Source organism: Engystomops pustulosus, chromosome 6, assembly GCF_040894005.1.
Source record: "Engystomops pustulosus chromosome 6, aEngPut4.maternal, whole genome shotgun sequence".
Taxonomy (NCBI): Eukaryota; Metazoa; Chordata; class Amphibia; order Anura; family Leptodactylidae; genus Engystomops; species Engystomops pustulosus.
This window is the reverse complement of record NC_092416.1, coordinates 155,753,374-155,776,026: the sequence shown is the minus strand read 5'-3', so window position 1 is coordinate 155,776,026 and position 22,653 is coordinate 155,753,374. Positions and strand designations below refer to the sequence as shown.

The following is a 22,653-nucleotide window of genomic DNA, read 5'->3' as shown; positions in this document are numbered from 1 at the left end:
GGAATCTGGAGCCAGTGTGATGGGGCTGGTCCTGGAATCCCCCACTTGTAAACGTTTAGTATAAATGTTCCCTCGCAGACGCAGTCCCTTGGGATTACATGGAGACGTCAGATTACCAGGGTTTGTCGTGTCCTCTTAAAATGCCTGGGATTAAGCCTTTTAACTAGAACGAGGGAGCAGAAGCGTGTCTCGGTTACAATGCTTTTCCTGGAATTAATTTCCCATCTAATGATGCGCCTTATTACACTTACTACAGATCTGCCATTACCAGCCTCTTACCGCTAAGGGCTAAAGGAAAATGATGCCGGGAGCCGCATTACTATTATTAGGCTCCTTCCTTTATATAAGGCACGGCGGCTGGATAAGATTTATAAAAGTCGCCTCTTTGATCGCTTGCCTCTTATGACATTTGGTCACGTAACCAAATTCTAGTATTTTCGGGGATCTCATCAACAAATCCTATTAGAATAGGCACATAAAAGATGGCGGCCATTGCTCTGGAGGACCCAGTTCATTCATGGACCATATGCTCGACCATTAGTTTCAACAGTGTCAGTGTAATACATTCTCCCACGACCACTGTGGGGTATATTTATGGGCAGCCCCCAGTAATAATGAACAGGTAGATATTCCGGAACTGTGTGACAGAATGAAACACCTATATTCATGGAGCAGATACAGTGTACAACTAATAGAAGATGAGGACGAAAACAAATTTTTTTTCAAAAATCATTTTGAAAAAAAAAAATGAGACATTCTGGAATTTCCTTGAGACAAATACTCACCAGGATTTTCAAGTAACATGTGATGAAAGATCTTGACAGAACAGGACCACAGGACAATATATATTTAAATAGCCTCATGTGGGGCCACCTAGCAGCTCTGGGCCCCCGGCATTTGCCCACGTATGCCCAGTGCTGGTGCCGGCCCTGGAGCACATGGAACTTTCCCGACCATTCAGTTTGGCATCTACGGTAATATCCTTACTACACTTCTGTCAGATGGGAAGTACTAGAATGAAGCAGACAGCTTAGCACTTCCCACCTGACAGTAAAGAAACTAATTAACATTTAAAGCATTTGGAATGGTGGGGGCTAAATAAATAGATTTCAATGGCGCAGAGCATACTCATAGTTTAGACGGTTGAAAAAAGACACCTGTCCATCAAGTTCAACCAAGGAAGGGAAGGGATTGGATGAGGAAGGGATTTAAAGGAAACAATTCTATATAACATAGCCATGAATGTTATTTAGGTGTAAAAAGGCATCTAGACCCTTCTTGAAGCTCTCTGCTGTCCCTGCTGTGACCAGCGCCTGAGCTCTCTGCTGTCCCTGCTGTGCTCTGTGCCTGAGCTCTCTGCTGTCCCTGCTGTGCTCTGTGCCTGAGCTCTCTGCTGTCCCTGCTGTGCTCTGTGCCTGAGCTCTCTGCTGTCCCTGCTGTGACCAGCGCCTGAGGAAGGCTATTCCACAGATTTACAGTTCTCATAGTAAAAAGTTCTCCCATCCTCCATAGACTGTATTACACTACACAGCTTGTACTACTACTCCCATCCTCCATAGACTGTATTACACTACACAGCTTGTACTAATACTCCCATCCTCCATAGACCGTATTACACTACAAACCTTGTACTACTCCCATCCTTCATAGACTGTATTACACTACACAGCTTGTACTACTCCCATCCTCCATAGACTGTATTACACTACACAGCTTGTACTTCTCCCACCCTCCATAGACTGTATTACACTATACAGCTTGTACTATTCCAATCCTCCATAGACTGTATTACACTACACAGCTTGTACTTCTCCCACCCTCCATAGACTGTATTACACTATACAGCTTGTACTACTCCCATCCTCCATAGACTGTATTACACTACACAGCTTGTACTACTCCCATCCTCCATAGACTGTATTACACTACACAGCTTGTACTACTCCCATCCTCCATAGACTGTATTACACTACACAACTTGTAATAATACTCCCAATCCTCCATAGACTGTATTACACTACACAACTTGTAATAATACTCCCAATCCTCCATAGACTGTATTACACTACACAGCTTGTACTAATACTCCCATCCTCCATAGACATTGGAGGGTTTTCGATTCTTAGCCAAGAGGTTATATACATCCCGGTAGACGAACTTAAAGGGGACCTACCACCAAGGTAGAACGGGTGGTAGGTGGATGAATGGGACGTAAGGATAGCCCTTTTTGGACTAATCCTTACGTCTCGGCTATCCTTTTGTAAACTTTGATGACTTTATATGCTAATTTTTTTAAGCGGCTACTGGGGGGTGGACATGAGGCTACTAGTCGCGGCTACTTGACTCGTTCCTCCGCCTACCAGGTAATCTTTGGCCCTCGTCCGTGTACCGGTGTTCTGCGCATGCGTAGTAACGCCAGCCTCGGAGCTACGGCCACGCACCCGTAGGCCTGTGTTCTGCGCGCAGCTACAACACTTGTAGATGCAGACGATGGATTACTGGAGTGGTCATGGAGAGTGATCCTCAGGAGTAGATTCACCTGCCTGGTAGTAGGTGTAGGCTGGGAGGTAGCTGTGTCCTGGGTGCTCTGTGTGTGGCACTGAAGGTGTGCGTCACACTATCTCTCTGTATGCTCGGTTGGATGGTGTGCTCTCTAGGAGAGCTGGATTCCAAGAGCTGCTCCTGTGTCAGGAACTAATGGTAAAGACATGACCTCCCTTGCAAGAGAGGTGGCTGGCTAGAGACCTTGCCCCTTTCTGTCCAGGGGTTTTGTCATTCCCTGGTCAGGTGGTGGCTCACTCTCCAATCACACTCCAGTTCACATGGAAGAATATCATTGGATAAGAAACAACACATACCTTAGCCCTTGCTATACAAGCAGGGTCTAAAACAACTGAGATCTAACACTGACTGCATTCTCCCGCAGGCTCACCTGCTGGCGAGATACAGATGGAGTGCCTCATTCGCAACACTTCACTGTCTATATGTTGGCAGGGGTGTTGCACAATCATGTTGGGGTAAACTGGCAAGTTGGAGTATTTCAGGAAATATTGGCGTTACTAAGCTAACTCGGGACGGAAGCCAACAAGGGTCAAACCCTGGAACTTAATTATGGTCTTTTGATAATAGACATCAAAGTATTATAAAAAGTGCTTCCAGCTTAAAGAGGACCTGCCACCCATAAAAAAAGCACTATCCCATTTTTAGTAGTGATAAACTGCTAGCTTTATCAGAGGATTCTGATACTGCCACGCAGTACAATATAAACGCCAGACTGTGCTCAAAGTGGTCTGGCGTATTCATGAGGGGGTGGGACTAGGAGGCGGGGACTGCCGCATGAAGTCTGGCAGTCACCGTAGGCTTATGGAGTGGGAGGGGCGGTCCATGTAAGAAGCAGCGCCTCGGACCGCCCCCTCATGAATATGCCAGACCGCTTTGAGCGTGGTCCGGCTTTCCTATTGTACTGCACAGCAGTATCTACTAGCTTCATCAGAAGGTTCCTCACTTCTATGGACTGCAAATGCTAGTGTGCAACAGTCCCAAAGGGTGTGAAGGGTAGGCAATGAGAGGTCCCCTTTTAAGTAAAAATAAGATGGGGGTATAATTAAACATGGAGAAGATGTATGGAGCTTTGTGGAGTGGTACATGAAGTGTTGTGCACATTAGACATGTGGAGAACATACAGAGACATACAACCCTAGATCAGAACCAGGTGAGGAGGAAACAAATGGTAAAATAAATACATAGTGGTTTAGATCTTTTGACAAGACACCTGGAGCATATAATAGTATTATAAGGAAAGGTCTTGCATGGAAAGAATCTGACCTATGGGGAGATAACAGAGGCAGATATACTACAGTAGCCTTAGAACAAATATTTATGGAGGAGAGCACCAGGAAACTAAGATGCCATCAGATAAAAAATGTTTTCATAGAAAAGGACAAGTATTTCAAGAAGATTGACGTAGATGGGTTTAAAATAGACGGATTCATGCATGGCACCGACTACGGTCCGTTACACTTCACTATGTGTACTATATAGACTCAGTAGTCACCAATAAGGGCCAGAGGGTTCACATCCCCTCAAGTATTAGAGAGATGGAAAAACTATGAAAATTATGATGACACCAAAACACTATGTGGCACTCAAAACTGCCACATAATAAACCAAAACTTTTGCAGCCAAGAATCATCTTAAAAGGACCTTCTTTTACCCCACTAAACTACCATATATACTTGAGTATAAGCCTAGTTTTTCAGCACAAAAAAAAGTGCTGAAAATCCAAACTCAGCTTAAACTCCAGTAAAAAAAAAATATATATATATATATATATATATATATATATATATATATATATATATATATATATATATATATATATGGGTATTACCAGGTTTTTATTGTAAAATTAGGGGCCTCGCTTATACTTCGGTTGGCTTATACTCGAGTATATACAGTACTTTTCCCCCTCAGGAAATGGTATAAAATGTCTAGAATGATCCCTTTTATGTTATGAAACCATTTACATATAAATATCTTCCCCAGAATCCTATGCAAATGAGCTGAAAAGAGTCATTTTTTTTTTACCAAGATGTAACAGGTTTAGAGCCTGCAGGGGGAGTATTACTATAGATGTAACAGGTTTAGAGGGGGAGAGTTAGGGGGAGACGTCCTTTTCTCTGGCTCAATAGTACCTAGCACCAGGGCCAGATTATAGTGAGGGCTCCAGGGGCACGCGCCCCTGGGCCCCCTCCCAGCAATGTGCGGCAGTCTCTGGGAGTGGCGTAACGGCAGTGCCACCATGTCACACATGCACCTGCCTCCAAGCTGTAACTCACTGGCTCTGTCAGTGACAGCGTGCCCGTCCAGCCATGCTCAATAGCATTCTGCATGAGGCGTGCTTTTCTGGAGTGATCCCTCCCTTACCTAACACTGATTGGATAAGACTTGGTGGGCATCCAGCTCTACCAATCAGTGTTAGATTTGGTTCCTCTCAAATCACTCGTCCCGATCTGTGAGAGGAAGGGAGAGAACACTGAAGATGCAGTCACACGTACTGCCATCACTGCATTTACAGTGCTAGGGTACGGGCCTAGGACCGATTGTGTATTAGTTTCTATGGAAACGCATGCGATCGGTAAACAGAACCGGGTGACCGCACCCTCAGGGAAGCAGTGGTGGGTTGGACTGGTGTGGCTATTGAGACTAGTCCGGGTGACCGCACCCTCAGGGAAGCGGTGGTGGGTTGGACTGGTGTGGCTATTGGGACTAGTCCGGGTGACCGCACCCTCAGGGAAGCGGTGGTGGGTTGGACTGGTGTGGCTATTGGGACTAGTCCGGGTGACCGCACCCTCAGGGAAGCGGTGGTAGGTTGGACTGGTGTGGCTATTGGGACTAGTGGTCAGTACCACTGCCACTGCACCAGCAGCTAGGCCAACATGCAACTATGAGTAAGTTTAGAATATTTATAATAATTTAGAATAGTAATGTGTATCACTGTCTTGGTTACATTCAGTGAGGGCACCACCACCAGATATTGCACCAGGGGGCCTCCAACTTCCTTCATCCAGCTCTGCCTAGAACCACACTATTAAAGATGCAGATCTTATCTTTCAAATCCCATCAGGCTTGTGGTTCTATGAGTTACAGTGGAGATAAAGGTGACTGGGACTATGAGCTGCAGATAAAGGTCCAGTTCCTGCCTATTAATTTAATTGCCTGAATGTCCAATTTTGTACCCCACAGAACAGCAAGCCTGATGTGACCTGAAAGGTGAGATGGTTATCTTTAATATAATGCCAAAATGGGGTTCTGAGTACAGTCTATGATATCAGAATTGACACTCCTCTTCCAGCATCTAAAAGTGACTCTTCTCACCTCATTTGCATATAACTTGAGGCAATTCTTTTTTTTTTTTTTTTTTTTTTAAGGAAAACAGACAAGATTTTACATGAAAGAGGGTATTCTAGAAAGGACATAAAATACACCGAGGGCCTAGTAATTTAATGGCTTAAAATCAGGTAACAGGTTCCCTTTAAAAGTTTATTCATACATACTTGGTGCACAAAATTGGTGGCAACATTTTTTGGGAGCCTTCCAGATGACTAAACAAGGTTTTGAAAGCCCATATGCCAGTTATGTTGTGTTTTACTCCAATCCAGACCGGCACATAATTTCCTTGTCGTGAAAACCCAGATAATCTCTTTATGATCACTTACTATAGTGTAGTCACTTCCCGAAACAATTTGGCGCTCTCGCTTGGCAATGAATGATACTTCCATTGTCTTAGAAGGAAAAAATCCACAAACCTAAATTATATTTTCCTACAGACTCAAAGGTTTATCTCTGTAAACACAGTTCGTGCAGAAAAATATTAGGCACTTGCGTCTTGTAAGTGGGTTAATACATGCGAAAAAAAAAGACCTCGGGTCGAGATGGAGTTTGTGCAGAAATTGCCATAGCAACTAAGACGGCAGATACTTTTCTGGGCAGACAGATGTAGTCCCAGGCTTCATTTCGTGAGGGTTGAAGGACCTTGTCTATTACTTGTTATTATCTGCTACTTGTAAGACATGGGAGAAAATGAAGGCATCTACAATAAATTCATCCGCTCTTCAGTTCTTTACTCAAGCGACCAGAAGACGGCTCTGCTCCAGCTTGGAGGAGCTTCATAATGACCTGAGGGAGATGGAGTCTTCTGAATATCAGCTCTGCTGGTTTGTAATTTATTTTTAATCACTATATGTGGCCTATACTGGAGACAGAGCACATAATTGAAACCCGCGGGGACAGTCTAGGAGAACGAATACCAGTCAGCACTACATGAAAGTTTCCAAGGCTGATTTGAAAAACCTTGGAAAGGAACGTGTCTCACATGTTGGCTGTGAATTGTCTGTAGAGATTACTTTGTACCACACGCCGCAACACTGAAAGTGCAACAGCAAGAAGGAAAAGTGGTGGAATTATGGAGATGTGCAGACCACATAGTAACGAGCAGCATTACATGTCCTTGAACATCTTGACATATCATCAGGGGCAAAACTAGGAGAAGCAGGGCCCCATAGCAGACTTGTGAGCCCTTCCCCTTTAAAAAGAGATATGTATATTTGTATACTGACATACACTCACCGGCCACTTTATTAGGTACACCATGCTAGTAACGGGTTGGACCCCCTTTTGCCTTCAGAACTGCCTCAATTCTTCGTGGCATAGATACAACAAGGTGCTGGAAGCATTCCTCAGAGATTTTGGTCCATATTGACATGATGGCATCACACAGTTGCCGCAGGTTTGTCGGCTGCACATCCATGATGCGAATCTCCCGTTCCACCACATCCCAAAGATGCTCTATTGGATTGAGATCTGGTGACTGTGGAGGCCATTTGAGTACAGTGACCTCATTGTCATGTTCAAGAAACCAGTCTGAGATGATTCCAGCTTTATGACATGGCGCATTATCCTGCTGAAAGCAGCCATCAGATGTTGGGTACATTGTGGTCATAAAGGGATGGACATGGTCAGCAACAATACTGTTGTAGGCTGTGGTGTTGCAACGATGCTCAATTGGTACCAAGGGGCCCAAAGAGTGCCAAGAAAATATTCCACACACCATGACACCACCACCAGCAGCCTGAACCGTTGATACAAGGCAGGATGGATCCATGCTTTCATGTTGTTGACGCCAAATTCTGACCCTACCATCCGAATGTCGCAGCAGAAATCAAGACTCATCAGACCAGGCAACGTTTTTCCAATCTTCTACTGTCCAATTTCGATGAGCTTGTGCAAATAGTAGCCTCAGTTTCCTGTTTTTAGCTGAAAGGCACCCGGTGTGGTCTTCTGCTGCTGTAGCCTATCTGCCTCAAAGTTCGACGTACTGTGCGTTCAGAGATGCTCTTCTGCCTACCTTGGTTGTAACGGGTGGCGATTTGAGTCACTGTTGCCTTTATCAGCTCGAACCAGTCTGCCCATTCTCCTCTGACCTCTGGCATCAACAAGGCATTTCCGCCCACAGAACTGCCGCTCACTGGATGTTTTTTCTTTTTCGGACCATTCTCTGTAAACCCTAGAGATGGTTGTGCGTGAAAATCCCAGTAGATCAGCAGTTTCTGAAATACTCAGACCAGCCCTTCTGGCACCAACAACCATGCCACGTTCAAAGGCACTCAAATCACCTTTCTTCCCCATACTGATGCTCGGTTTGAACTGCAGGAGATTGTCTTAACCATGTCTACATGCCTAAATGCACTGAGTTGCCACCATGTGATTGGCTGATTAGAAATTAAGTGTTAACGAGCAGTTGGACAGGTGTACCTAATAAAGTGGCCGGTGAGTGTATGTGAGTAACTATCACACACACTAGCTGTACAACAAAAGAGAATGGGTTAACAAAAAATATTTTATATGTATCTATAGACTGTCTGTTGCCAGTAGTCTCAATCCAGGGACTGTCTGTCGCCGGCAGTCTCATTCCAGGGAGTTTACCTTGATTGGTCTGCCTATATATATATATATATGTGTCTCTGACACTTCCTGCTTGTGTTAGTATTGTGTTCAGTTTACTGAGTACAGCCTGTGCATCCAGGAGACCTCCTTGATGGAGATCTTCTTCTAGTTCCTTGGAACATCACCTTTTGCTGACTGCAAGTTAACTAGACTGCACCTTCAGCTCCTGAGATACTCAGACTATTGCTCTGGTCTCTACACTCCTGTTCAAAACTGCTACTGCAGCCCCTTACGGGCTATCCGTGTACTGCCTCCAGCCTCCTCTGCCTTACCTGACTACTGGACTCCTACTCCTGTCCCACTAGTATCGTGACACATACATACACTCACACACCATTATATATTTGATTTAAACATACAGTACCATATACACCCAGGCATTGTATAACACAGACAAGCAGCATATACACATCACATATACATACCATATCTAATACCATACACAGACATACAGCACACATACGTACAGCATATTCACACCCAATACCCTAGATGCTGCATACCATCAACAAAGCTATTGTTGGTTTTTTGAGGAAACATATCACCAAGATCGCGGCTTGTCACTTTGTGATTTCTGACCAACGATCTCCAGATGGAAGAAAGGTTATGGTAGACAGCTAGTGAAAGATTCCAATTGCCTATGCTGTGCCGAAATGAAAAATGCCTTTGTCAGTATTCTGAATAATTTCAGGCCTGTATAAAAGTAAATTTGTTTACATTACCAGGCTCCCTGCCAGTAATGAGTAGTGAATTCCTATGGAGGCAGACCCCTCCTTCCCTCAGCAGGGAGCCTGGTAATGCAAAATAAGCTCTTATAAAGTACTGATATGAATACTGGAACTGGATCCTGACAAAGACATTTTAAAATCAGCAGAGCATAGGTCATTGGAACCTGTCACCAGCTAAAAACCATATCCCTGGCGACAGGTTGGCTAAAGCTCCCTCTACAGGTTAGTGTACCTGGAAAGACCTGGTTCTGAACCCAGGTGTAGTATACAGTCGGCTGGAGAAGGGAGAGCTCCCTACCCCTCCCCTCTCCCTAGGGAGCCGCGCAGCCAAACCGTATGTACAGAAAAGGGTAAAGCATGCTTTGTGCTCTTTGTACAATGCCCTTCTATGTCGTACAAAGCACTTCTATGGCAGCCATATGCATAGCTGCTGCCAACATATGGCAGCATAAATGTTCCCTGCAGTGGGAATCTGATTAACGATATGCGGCATGGCATAGGTTTGGTGCCCTACACCCTATGCCTAATGGGACGAACGCCTATTACATATTTATGGCGAAGAGTATGTCAGAAATAGCTGAGGTAGGACTCTCTTCAAGTGGGCCGAATTTTTCCTGTAGGGTCATGGGACACAGAGTGCAGCAGGGGCTGTATGCAGAGAACGAAATGATGGAAAAACATGAATCTTCACTTTTCTTCTGGACACTTATAGAACCAGATGCATTGATTTCAGGAAGTTTGTCTTAGTAGTAGGGTAACATTAATGAAGCCACTATCCTAATTTCACATTGCGTAATTTTTTTTTTGCATTTTATAAACTGAATCATTATCATGTTTGTTTTAGACCCTTTTATAATGTTCCTTATATCATTGCAGATGCTGCTGTGATCACAGGACTGCACCTGCTGTGGGAGTTTTAGGTCTGCTTAGCAAAGCATGTAAGATCAAACCAGTAAATCTTGCAGAAACATGTGGCAAGTTTGACGCCTGAACTTGTTCGTGTGAATACCCCAAATCTGTGTAGGATATTTATTGTGCCAAAATGCCAGCTCCTGCAGGTTGAGAAGGCAGGGAGGAAGCAAAGGAGGTGAGAAAAGATTTGTAGAAGTACACAACCAATATTCTGAGTGACAGGGGTTACAGAGAGAAAGAAAACCAAGAGGCGCTCATTATACAGCTTCAATGTTTATTATACTTAACAATTAAAAAAAATGCTTTGAAAAGCTTCCTGTATGTTAAATTAATCGTTAGAACAGGGCTTGAGGTCATGTTGTGTCGTTACAATGTACTATGGCCACACACACGCATTCACACCCTTCTCAGAGAAATCTTACAAGTGATATGCAGAAAGGGGAAAAAAAGCAACCGCAAAAAAGCAAAATAAAAAAAACAAACAAAAAAAAATCATAAAAGCACAACAATTGATATAAAGCGTAATCTGACGTAATCAGATGTCATTAGCTTTCCAAGACCAAACGTGTCCTTAAAAAACACTAGTGTCCAATCCTAGCCTTTAAAAATATTTAAAGCGACCCACCATCCAGAATATAAAAAACCCCAAAACACTGCCAATCAGCGCGTTTGGTCCAAAACCCCCACTACGTGCAATAGGGGGGATTTGCCGGTCCAAACTTGGATTTGTTGGACTAAATGAACATTCTGGGGGAGAATTTTTTTAAGGAGTGTCTGAGAGCAGAACTGTTCTAGTTGCCCATTGCAACCAATCAAAGCTCAGCTTTCATTTTCACACAGCTGTTTAAGCTCGGATTGGTTTCCATGTGCCACTAGAACAGTTTTATCTCAGACACTTCTGATAAATTTCCCCTCTGAGTTCAGGAATTTATGGTTTGGCCTGGGAAATCCCATAAAGTGCACAGAGCGAGTTTCTCACACCGAACTCTCTCGTGGGTAACGGGCTTCAGGCATAACCGGACCTTACCCCTTCAGGTCTTTCCTATAATGGCCGCTGCCATCTTCTGGGAATCCAACTGTGGTGGGTCACTTAAATACTTGGTGGAATGGATAAAAGGTGCAAAAAGGGGATGTGGGGGGGGGGTGGGTGGGTTCTACACAGCATCCAGTGACAAAGGCACAGCCCTGTCATCTGGGAAATAAGCCCTTATTTCCAGGATATTAGGGATAGCCTCACATTGCAAAGAGGGGAAAGAAAGTCAAGGTGAAGGGTTTTCATCCAGGATTACACTCACACCGGGGAATACGTTATCTGTGATCGTCCATGGTACAAAATAGGAAATAGTTGTGCATTATCGTAACCCGTCCCATATACCAAACACACACATACAATAAATGCAAGACAAGACCAGTCCCTAGAAAAGCTCTATAGGATCAACCCAATTGGCATAAAGACTTAAGTATTGTGCAAACTCACACCATGTTCTCAAGGCCGGAGTGTCGATTATGGTCAACCTAGATCGTGCGGGATAATCTATAAACTAGGATATAAGGGGAGGGGGGTCATATTAGGAATGTGTTCTTATCACAACCTTATAAATATCACATCATCATCTAGATTGGGGAGATTATAAGTCTTTGGTAATGGGGCAGAACACTAATATAATATATATCTCTAGCTTGTTTCCCCTAGGGTAATATTTTATGACTACTCGCAATGGCAATTCTATAGGATTGTCTAGACCAAGTTAAAAAGGCTTTTAATTTTTTAACCTTTTTTAAAAAGGGGTTTCCCAAAGATTGTGGGAGCTCTAAAAATAGTGTAATGGTGTATTGGAGTCTTGACGAATCTTTCTACATTGAGAACAATTTTGTAGGGGAATATCAAGCCTTTACAAAAATGAAGGCTGTGTACAAAGACCAGGACCATAAAGATTAAAGGGGTTTTCGAGGCTAAGTACAGTATATTGATAACATCCACAGAATAGGTCAAGATTTGTTAAGGGGTCCATCACTTCGCAGATCAGCTGGTAAACAGAACATGATATTGAAACCAGACAGCACCCGTAGTGGCTGAACAGAGTCACTGCAGCTTAGTTTCCATTTATATAGGAACTATTCTGCAGTAATCTGGTCTGACCACCACACAGAGAATGGAGCCAACTTTTTTTTGCCATTTCAATCAGCTTAATTGGTGTAATGATCCAGACATTGGCCACGAGGAGACAATATTGTATCCGGATTTATATCCCTATAAGACTAAAAGGTAACTGGCATCCAAATGTAATTTTAGACGTGGCAGTGACTAAGGAATACTGAAAGTAAATGTATCAAGTTATTCAATGTGAGATCCGGTTAACCATTACTGTTGTGACTATGAGGTGACTGCTAAGCAGAGAGTCACACGGTAGGGTGTGGAGCCCCGTGGGATGTAGGATCAGAGATGTGGCTTCACCCCAGTTGTCCATCTATAATTAGCGGGACTACATTTTAATACCCCAGGACGTAATCTTGACCCATGCAATCTGCTACAAGACAAGCGCTATGATCATCAGTTCATGCAAGGCCTGAAAAAAAATGGCTGCCTACACTGAAGTCCTAACAGAAGTCATATACATTCTCTATCCTCCAGGGGCTCGGCAATGTCCATTGTTTTGTCTAGCTGGAAATATTGGTGGTCTACTACTATCTCATTGCTAGTGATGCAAGACCACCCCAAGATCTGTGAAGAAAAACCAATACTGGCAAGTTATAGGCCCCGCCATAGCGTGCACCAATCAACCATGTGTAATGTCCACCCAGACTGCGCCATTTTCGGAGGATAAATGTCATTTTTTTGCTGCTTCAAACTTTCCAGCCGGTGGAAATGATATTGTGTGCCTATTGCATAAGAATATCACAGCTCGGTGTTAATGTCGGAGGATATGGTGAAGCGGTTGTGTGAGCAGTACATGCCAACTCCTCCACAAGAGTGCAATAGAAAAGATCCTCGAGAAGGATTTTGTCTCGCATTGACCAGGTATGGAGTTGAGAGCCAACCCTAAAAAGTCATTCATGCCCTCAGGTAGAGTCGGAGCCCTCCATCTCGATGGCGGCCGGTCCACCAGCCTCCCGGATGAATGGGAGGCGCCAAGAAGGCGGCCAACGCAGGAAGACCGGGGGTCTGAGGGTGTAGAGAGTGGAAAAGTGTTGCCCCCAGAATGAAGGGGAGAGGCGCAGGAGCCCATCCGGATTGGACTTCAGGTCTTGTGGGTGAGTGAGAGAGGGGAGCACGGAGTCAGACAAAGGGAGGGGCTCTCTGTAACAACCAAAATGGAAGGAAAGGGAGAAAAAAAAAATAGGTAAGGGAAAGGGGAAACAAAAATGAAAAAAAAAAAAGTTATACAGGTTCTCAACAGCCAGGGGTTTAATGGAGGTGAAAAATTAACGCTTAAAAATGGAGATGCAAGAACCCAAATGACCATGGATGGAGACACAGGAAGGGCTGCGGAGAGGTGAGAAGTGGATGTACAAGTGATGCACATGGAAAGAGAACATAAAGAGAGGTTAATAGGCCTTCCTCAACAAAGATGGCAGCAACCTATCACAGCAACTTAATACACTACTGGCAGGGGCTATAGCATAGAGGGCATACAAAAAGAAAGGTTACCATAGGGGCACAGAATACTTGTACATTATAACTGGAATGCACTGAAAATTAATCAACGGCTCAAAGAACGAAAAACAGGATGTCCACCAACCAATCACCCCAAAAACAAAACGTTTATCTAAATGATGCACTATCCAACCAAAAGGAGAAGAGGCAGAGGCCCAGGGTAGCACTTGCAGCCCATAGGTGAATAGTAATGGTAAATGGTCATCATTTATGGGGAGGGGAGAGGTCTATCAGTGAGAGGAAGGCGGTGGATCTGCTCTATCGGGATTACTGGTGCAGATAAGAAGAGCCAGCTACCTGGACACCATGGAGCTCGAGTGAGACTGGCTAGAGGAGGTGGTGGCAGCACTGAGTTGTGAGAAGCCACTATGGCTCGATTCCAGACTGGTCATTGAGCCCCTGCGGGAGAGAAGAAGAAAAGTACATATTAAAGTGAACTGTAATTAGGTAAAACCAATATTATCCCAATCAAGTTACATAATCAGATGATAGCTTGGATAAATTGCTGATTGGTGGGGGTTCCAGTGGTGGGATACCCCCTGGATCATGAGATAAAGGGTTTGCTGTACCGCAGCTAACCGAATATGTGCCTGCTGCCCTATTCATCTTAATGGCACTGATGGAGATTGTGGAGGGTTGTACTTGGCTACTTCCATCAGTACCATAGTGGAGTGGCACATGTCTAACCAACCTTACTTATTTGGGTATAAAGGAGCCCCCCCATCTCATGATAATTGGAGAACCCCCCCCCCCCCCACACACACACACACACACACAGGGACTACCACTGTTCAGAAAGTTATCAGCTCCTTTAAGCATGTTGTTTGTAAAAGCAGGACTGTGAAAAATGATTCATATTCCATTGTATGTCCTTAAATTACTGTGCCCTTAGCTCTCGTTATGGACCACTCTGACGACTGTAGTATGCAATGGGCACTGCAAACAGTGTGGAGCAGCTCAATGCAGAGTGTTAAGAGCACAGCGGTGTCAGGAAAACGTGTCACTACACTTGGAGAAGCTACACTTCATGAATAAAATAATGAATTGGGAGGAATCTATATTGCGACGAGAACAACACAACACTATATTATATATTGCTGCCTAGAAAAGGCAATACATCATTCTGCTGGGAAAAAAAAACCCAAACACCTACTTCACTGTCTAACCATCACGAGGGTATTACCTGAAATCCTCAGAGCCAATGATCTCTGTGTAATACATGACTTTGCACTTGTGTGAGGACACTTGTAAGGAGGCGAGCACATCATCCACACGTGGGAGGCTGCTGGTGGCACAGGCTGGCATGTTATGAAACTTCCATTGCAGGATGTAGAAACCCGGCCAGCGGGTCACATGAGATCCCTAAGAAAAGAAAAGGTTTCAAAGTGTCAGCATTAGAAAAAAAAAAAAAAAAATCAGGAATAACGATGGCCATAAGAACCTGAGGTTACCTGCACGCTCTCCCCCTCCTTGCAGGTCAGTGGCGACTCCACCATGCTGTAATCTCGCCCCAGTTGCCAAGCCTTATCGATTAATTGCACATTGTTGCACACTGGAGATGTAATGCCGTGAGCACCCAGGGTATCTCGCTTGGGGACCTGTGGCGCCCTCTTGGAGTGGTAAATGTTAAAAATAATGTCTCCTTTACACACATCAAAGTCCCAAGTGATGACAGAAGAGGCATCTACTATCTGGATCAAGATCTAAATAGGAAAAGGCAGAAGTTATTGCCAAAGCTTATAAATCAAACTTATAACCAAATAAACCAAAATGCTATAAAGGATATGGACACCACTGCTCACATTTATTTCCCCTCTACCCTTTTTTGTACACATCACTCATCCAATAGTTTGTTTGCTGCTGCAGACCAGTTGTAACTCCTCCAGAGAGCTGCCTGTCCCGCTTCTGACATAGATCTGCCATTTCTCCTCATTGTACTCCATTTTTCTCTTGTTCTTAGTTATAGAATATAGCGGGGGAAGAACATACAGATCTACTTTCTCCTCATTCTACAATTACATTTCTCTCTCCTTCAGTCCATTTTTCTTTGCAGTGTACAGACCAGGTATAACTCCTTCATAGAGCCGGCTGTCCTGCTGCATCTACATTGGGTACGGAAAGTATTAACACCCCTTTAAAGTTTCTACATTTTTGCTCATTAAATTATTGCACCCCATCTTGACAAAAGAAGAAAATTTTTAATTTTTAATTTAATTTAAAAGGAGTCTGAATACTTTCCTATACCCACTGTAGATCTGACTGCACAAAGCCAGGTCTCCTCACTCTACTCCTCTTTAACTCTCTACTGTACTGAATTCTTCTCTCAGTGTTAGTGATAGCACCAAAAAGGGAAGAAGGGGTTGTGGAAAGCAGATCACAGAGTCAATATGGAGGATGGACAGATAACACCGGTTGTACGGTGTCATAGTGTAGGAAAGGAGAAAAGTACGCAGACAAAGTCTACTAGGGACAACTGGTGAACACATTGACCCCACGTCATGCATTGGTGGCAGTGGTTATGTCCCCCACCAGCCAGCACTGGCAGCCTTTGGATGCCCAACAACATAAACTGGATGGAACTAGAGGAATATGATGGTGGCACAAGCTAAATGAGGAAAAGCTTCATTGAATTTCAAAACGAGGCAAGTTTCTCAGTGACATCAATATTCAGTACACAGCGCCACCTTCTCAATTAGGTATGGCACCATCTACCAGATCAAACCCCAATGATAGATGCAAATCAATGCAAACCAGGAAAAGCAGGAGAATATCTATTGTATATTTGGATATATACCTCATGTGGTGCCCCTTTAAAGACACTGGCCGATTGGTAAATGGTCTCAGTCCATAATCGGATATCCTCACTTTCAAGTTCTTCAGGTGTCCTGTACAGGGCTTTGGGAACCAGCCCACCTTCGGAAACTTCACACTGCAGACCCAGTGACACGTATTAGTACATGATCATACACCGCACCACGTAACATCCATCAGTATATAATTCATATGTTTCTTACTCACCAGACATTCTCCCCCGAGGAAATCGGGAATGATTTCTTTGTCAATATAATCAATTAATCCGCCGGGACCCTGATAATCGTTGCCGGCATAGATGAGGAATTTCTTTCTAGTATTCTCATCTATGAAGGGGCTGACCTGAGAAATGACACACAGGCAATTTATAAAACATAAAAAAAACCAAACAAAAAAAAAACAAACTATAAAATACTGTGCGTTTAAAATAAGTTACCAGTGTCCACAGCACAGGAAAGACTCTAGGAGCCCGCAGGATGAGTAGTCGTCCCAGTGTCTCTGGATAGTTGGCTTCCACCACCTCAATGATGCGCAGTAAGGCTTTGACTCCTGGCCTCCAAAGATGCCTCATATTTAGGCCCTCCAAATCCACCAGACACGTCCAGGAGCTGGAAGAGAAATTAAATTGTACACAATTTTTAAAATAACTTGTTTGAAGTTATAAGCGCACAATACAGCCCCCTGGTGGTTATATAAATCATTTACAAAGCTAAAACTAATGCATTCAAGTGAACGTATCTGAGCTGCAATACAAAGCACCGCCAATCCACAATGTGCAGAAATATGTTTGGTAGGGAGCGACCTGCTGCTCCATCGTTAGCAGAAATTAAATCTTGACTGATGATGGTCTCAGCACCAGGGGATAACAATTAAACATGGCAAACCCTTGGAGCCTTAATGGAGTTTCCTCACTTTCAGCAAATAATTGATATTGTTTTTGATATTGAACATGAATATTTAACTTTTGGATATACTTTCTGTATCAATTCCTCACCGCCTTTTAGATCTCTGCTTGCTGTCATTCTATAGGAAGCTTCATTGTTTATTTGAAGGGGACCAATTTGGCTTTGTGTAGCGCTGCATAATCTGTGTGCGCTATATACAAAATTATTATTAATTATTATTCTAAAATCTGTTACCGGTCATGTGCTGTCACACAGGTGCATGGCTCGTTATCTCTCTGCCCATTTGATGTCACACAGGTGCAAGGCTCGATATATATCCCTGGACATGCGATGTCACACAGGTGCACAGCTCATTACACATCACACGGCTCCGATTACTCTCTGTGACATAACGAGTTGTGCACCTGTGTGACATAATATGACCAGGGACGCTTTTTTACCCACAGGAAGTAAACAATGAAGCTTCCTTTAGAATAACAGCAGCTATAGAAAACTGTGAGGAATTGATACAGAAGGTATATGGGAAAATTGTAATTACACAAACAATGAATTATTTGCTGAAAGTGGACATCCCCTTTAAGTCATTATCTCCACACTACAGGCACCATTTCCAGCACTCTAAATGGCAAACCTCTTACCTGATGGGTCTCCCGAATATATTGGTGTTTTCTTCACATCGTCTCAGTCCTTCCTCATTAATGGAAAGAACCTAATGGCAAAAACAGAGTGAAATAATCAAGAGCATTGCATACAGATTGTCCGAGTGTTCTTACCCCCCCTGTTATTGATAGAATGGGATGGGCCGCAAGTCCTTCTGAACTGCCCTACAGCTAATAATGCTGGAGGTCCTGTGCTCTCCTGTCCTCTTAAAGGACAAGTGATCTCCAAAGTCCTATCCACTATAGGGCACAGTAGGGGGCACTTCCTTGGCGTTGTCCTGCTTTGGGTACTTACATGTCTTAGTAGGGACTCCTCACCAAGAGCTCTGACCAAACCCTTTGTGTCCATCTGCCCCAGCCTTAGAACGTACAAGGGACGGCCATCTGAAAAGGAAAAGCCATATAAGATAAGTCAAGCAGACGCTGGGTTTTGAGTCTGTTATGAAATGCTGCACCCCAAACAGTTGGTGTAATAGTGCCAACCACACCCATCCCTACCCAGAAGAGAATTCTGCAACTTAATTCCCCAGGGTTGATCTTATGCAAGAAAGTTTCGGAAGTTTTCTAAATTCCCACAACATCTTTATATGTAGGATAGCGTGTGTCATATTTAATATATCTCCCCTGCCTAGTACAAACCTTTGTCATGGTGGTGCCAGCCCCCGGCATAATAATCATGTAGGACCTGCGGCGGGTTCCATGTGTTCAGTAGGTAGTCTACTTGATGCTGTTTGCGCCAGGTGAGTGATTGGCACAGGAGTTCTCTGGATTTATCAATATTGAAGTCCCGGGCGCGCAGGAACCTCAGGATGTGCTCGTCTTTGGGAATCTATATAAAAAGCAAAAGAGATTACATTAATATTCATGGACTAGGTCATAAAATCAGATCCCAAGAGGAGGACAGTCATAAAGACGTTAAACGATCTAAAAACCAAAATGAAAAGTTGACACCTACTTTGCCCTTATGGGTTTCCTGCAGCCACTGGCGCAGACGGATCAGGCAGCTCTCTTGTAATGGCGTTAGGTCTCCCAGATAACGTTTGATGTAGTCGGCGTCCAACTTATCTGATGGGAAAGACGGCAACGAGTATTAATAGGGTCATGCACTCGCCTCTGTGCTCTCAGACAGAATCCCCTTGATGAAGATCCTCAATATGTGTGACCCAATTATCCAAGAGCAGATTGTCAAGAAATAACCTACAGCTCGGACGGAAGCTCAAAAAGTTTTGTACAGTGGGACACACATTCGGCAGATATTTCTGACATATGTAAATAACAGAGATGGGAATACCCCTTAAAGTGTGTCCTCGATACATTTGTTATTATGTGAAATGTAGACGGTCTTCCTTAAAAAAAAAAAAAAAAACCTTTTGAAAGAGGTTTGGCCCAAGTTTGCAAGTTCTCAGGATAAAAAGCTGAGCGGTGAGGGTGCAACTGCTGAGACCCTCGCTAATCATAAGAACAGGACCCCGTAATCCAAAGAACGGGATTCACTAATGGGTGGGGGGTCACTTTGAGCTTGTGCCCTGCCTCTACATCCAATAGCATGGTAGTGTTATAATTCCCTAGCACAGCACTCGGGTATTTCCAGCACTCCTATTCACTGTACTCTGCAATTTCCACCACTCCCATAAATCAGGATCCATGTTTTCCAGAATGCTGGGAGTCCCATTCCCATTGTGATTGGTGGGCTCAGCAGTTAGACCCTCACCATTCGGTGCGTTATTGCCCATCTTGACGACAAGAGATAAAAGGGTTGTATGAAGCTTTGAAATTAACTTGAATTGCATAGATCCAAATGTTTCCATGGTAACAGACTACAAACTCTGCTCATGTAGTCATACCTCCTGTTTATTTGCCCTCTACAACTCACTAACTTACACATGGTAGGTTATCAAAATGTATGTGAATGGAATTTCTTTATATCTGACTGAAATGCTCACCATCGGGAGTACTGCTGAGAGCCTCTGGAGGACTGGATGACGTGGGAGGACCATCCCTGCTACTATTTCCATCAGTACAAGTTATGGTAGGTATATTTAGTGCAGGGGAGACAGAATGAGTTGAGGTAGATGTCTGACACTCTTGTAGCTCCTTGGGGGCAGGAGTCCATCGGGGCAGCTGTGTTATGCCCTCCTCCTCCATCTGCTTCAAGTAATACTCTATGATTTCTTTACCCTGGAGAGGAGAAATGTTCACTTAATATGTATTTGTGATGCAGTATGACGTAGCAAGTGTGAAGATTGGTAACCACGTGCCTTTTTGATATTGCTGGTGTACTGTTTCATGGCAATCTTCTCTACTGTGCTCTCAAAACCAAAGAATGACTTGATGTCCAGGCTAGCTGACTGCTCGAAGCAGGTCCAGTCATCATTGTCAGGGTGTACCTGGGGAGCGGAAAGGGACAACAATTCATACACATCACGAAAAAATAAAATGCTTTAATAAAACTAATATGGACAAAATGACATAACTGTGTATGGGTCAGGTCTGATATGACTTAAAAAGGGGGAAATCCAGATTCTGTAACAATAATACTCCACCCTCTGGAATATTTGTTGTATAGCAACTCAAATTATTCACTTGGATAAGGAAGAGCTGTAATATCGGACATAGTGATGCTGATCCACATTGTGACTTTTGCACTGTTCACAAACGTAGGCCATGTAGCAGTGGGACCTGCAAGCGACAGGCAGAACGGTGGACAAAACTCCCCCAGTGAATGTAATGCCAGTGCCAATGTCTAACCAGCACTTCATTCACTTCTACAGGCTTCAAAGGCATCACCGTAAGGAAATCCCATAGAAAAGAATAGAATGATAGTCTTTTATCCCCAGTGAACATCAACTTATCCCACATCTTGTGAACAAGGGATAAGTTACTTTCACAGGTCAACCCTTTAAGCAACCCCCAACAATCCCTTTAAGCCAATGACCACTGTACACTGTAGGCTTGTTAAGAATCTTCTAGTGCTACTACAAGGAAGGTGAGTACTCACAGTGTAACAGCAATACTCGTGGATTACAATACGGCTAGCAAAGGTCTCGTTGTGAGCTTCAATGTGCAGAGTGCGGTCTCGTCTGTTTAAGGAGTTCTTCTGGATAAAGTATACGTAGTCAACGCCTGCAATCTGGAAAGCAAGAAGGGAGGGAACAAAAAAAAACTTGCGTGATACATAAAGGGGTGGTCGAGAATGGCAATTATCAGTCTATCCTTAGCCATCCTGCAGCTGGTGGATGCACAGTGTAGGAGTCATCCGCTATCGGCTCTGTAATCAACTGCTGGTGGACTCCAATGATCTCCAACTAATGACCTATTCCATGAATTGTAAGCCATAGAACAACCCTTCTGAACTTCTCAAGGGTAGGAAGTGTAAAAAGAATAATACATCTAGAACAGATTAGCCGTGAACGCAGACAAAAAAGCTCTAATAATCAATATCAGAATAGGGGTCAGATCAGCTGATAACATAGGCCCTTATTGAAGCGGCTGTGCCTGGTATTTACTTGAATGGTAAAAGGGATGCAGTACTATAAAGCGCCCACTACAAAATGAACAGCACTGTGGTTGGTAAATAATAGAGGGCATATAATATTTACACAAGCACTGCCGTCCTTCAACACGCTGCAGGGTTAATAGCAGTTGGAATAAAAGTGTGTGTGCGTGCGTGCGTGCATAGAGCATCCTCCGGTCAGTATGCTGAGGCGGGAATGTCAATGTTCACAAGACTGCTGGGACCAGTGGTTATATAGCAGGACCGGTATTGGACTTGACCGGTTCTGCCTCCGCCACTGTTCAGTAAAAGTGTCTGACCGGAGGATGTGCTACTAAATGGACCTGTACAAAGGTCTGCGATACTATACATATCCTCCAAGAAGCTGTTTGGGTGGGCTTGGTAGGTGTTGGACCCCCACCAATTTGATATTGATGACCATTCCTAGGCCTAGGCCATCAGTAGTTCGGTTATGAAATGCCCCTCTGAGGCGGGGTGACGTTACATACCAGTTAACCATATACAGAAGACTGACCTTCTTCAGGAGTCGCGGCGCGTCCACATCCAGCTTGCAGCGTCTCTCCACCACGTGCACTGCTCCATCTTCACTCTTGTACTCGTTCATGATATCGCTACCAACAAACATGGGAATGAGATGACAAGTGGGGAACCGCCGCTGATAGGCCTGCAAGAAAGGAGGGGTCAAAGGTCAATAAATATATCTTATAAAGCCGCACTCAATCGTATCACAAGAAGAGTGGGAGGAACACAACTAATATATTTTTGGTACATCGTTTACAATAACATCAACAATTTTGGTTAAACATGAACAATTTTGAGTCTTAGGCAGAAGTATTTCTCTCCATGGTAACAGACCTGTTGTTAGCCTTGAGTGAGGAAGTTGATCAACACAGTTAAAAAGGAAAAATAATGGTGCTCAAGATGACACGTCCCCCGGAATGTTTGGTCTAGTACTCCGATACCC

At 43.9% G+C, this 22,653-nt stretch overlaps 1 protein-coding gene across 3 annotated transcripts in view; it reads right to left on the bottom strand.

The window, feature by feature from the left end:
* SEC14L1 (SEC14 like lipid binding 1) overlaps positions 1–22,653 on the bottom strand; it is a 43,789-nt gene that overhangs the window by 3,973 nt on the left and 17,163 nt on the right. The window contains exons 4-18 of one of the 3 annotated variants that reach the window (XM_072111981.1): positions 22,204–22,353; positions 21,174–21,305; positions 20,434–20,562; positions 20,119–20,353; positions 19,131–19,240; positions 18,815–19,004; positions 18,471–18,559; positions 18,155–18,225; positions 17,048–17,219; positions 16,819–16,953; positions 16,595–16,729; positions 15,252–15,503; positions 14,984–15,162; positions 14,098–14,199; positions 10,403–13,443 (exon numbers count right to left, since the gene is read on the bottom strand). In XM_072111981.1, the coding sequence (XP_071968082.1) occupies positions 13,206–13,443; positions 14,098–14,199; positions 14,984–15,162; positions 15,252–15,503; positions 16,595–16,729; positions 16,819–16,953; positions 17,048–17,219; positions 18,155–18,225; positions 18,471–18,559; positions 18,815–19,004; positions 19,131–19,240; positions 20,119–20,353; positions 20,434–20,562; positions 21,174–21,305; positions 22,204–22,353 (2,319 nt within the window). In that variant the 3' untranslated portion in view covers positions 10,403–13,205. Of the gene's footprint in view, positions 1–10,402; positions 13,444–13,524; positions 13,630–14,097; positions 14,200–14,983; positions 15,163–15,251; positions 15,504–16,594; positions 16,730–16,818; positions 16,954–17,047; positions 17,220–18,154; positions 18,226–18,470; positions 18,560–18,814; positions 19,005–19,130; positions 19,241–20,118; positions 20,354–20,433; positions 20,563–21,173; positions 21,306–22,203; positions 22,354–22,653 lie in introns of those variants that run through there. The other 2 variants (XM_072111982.1, XM_072111983.1) reach the window with 2 other exon arrangements.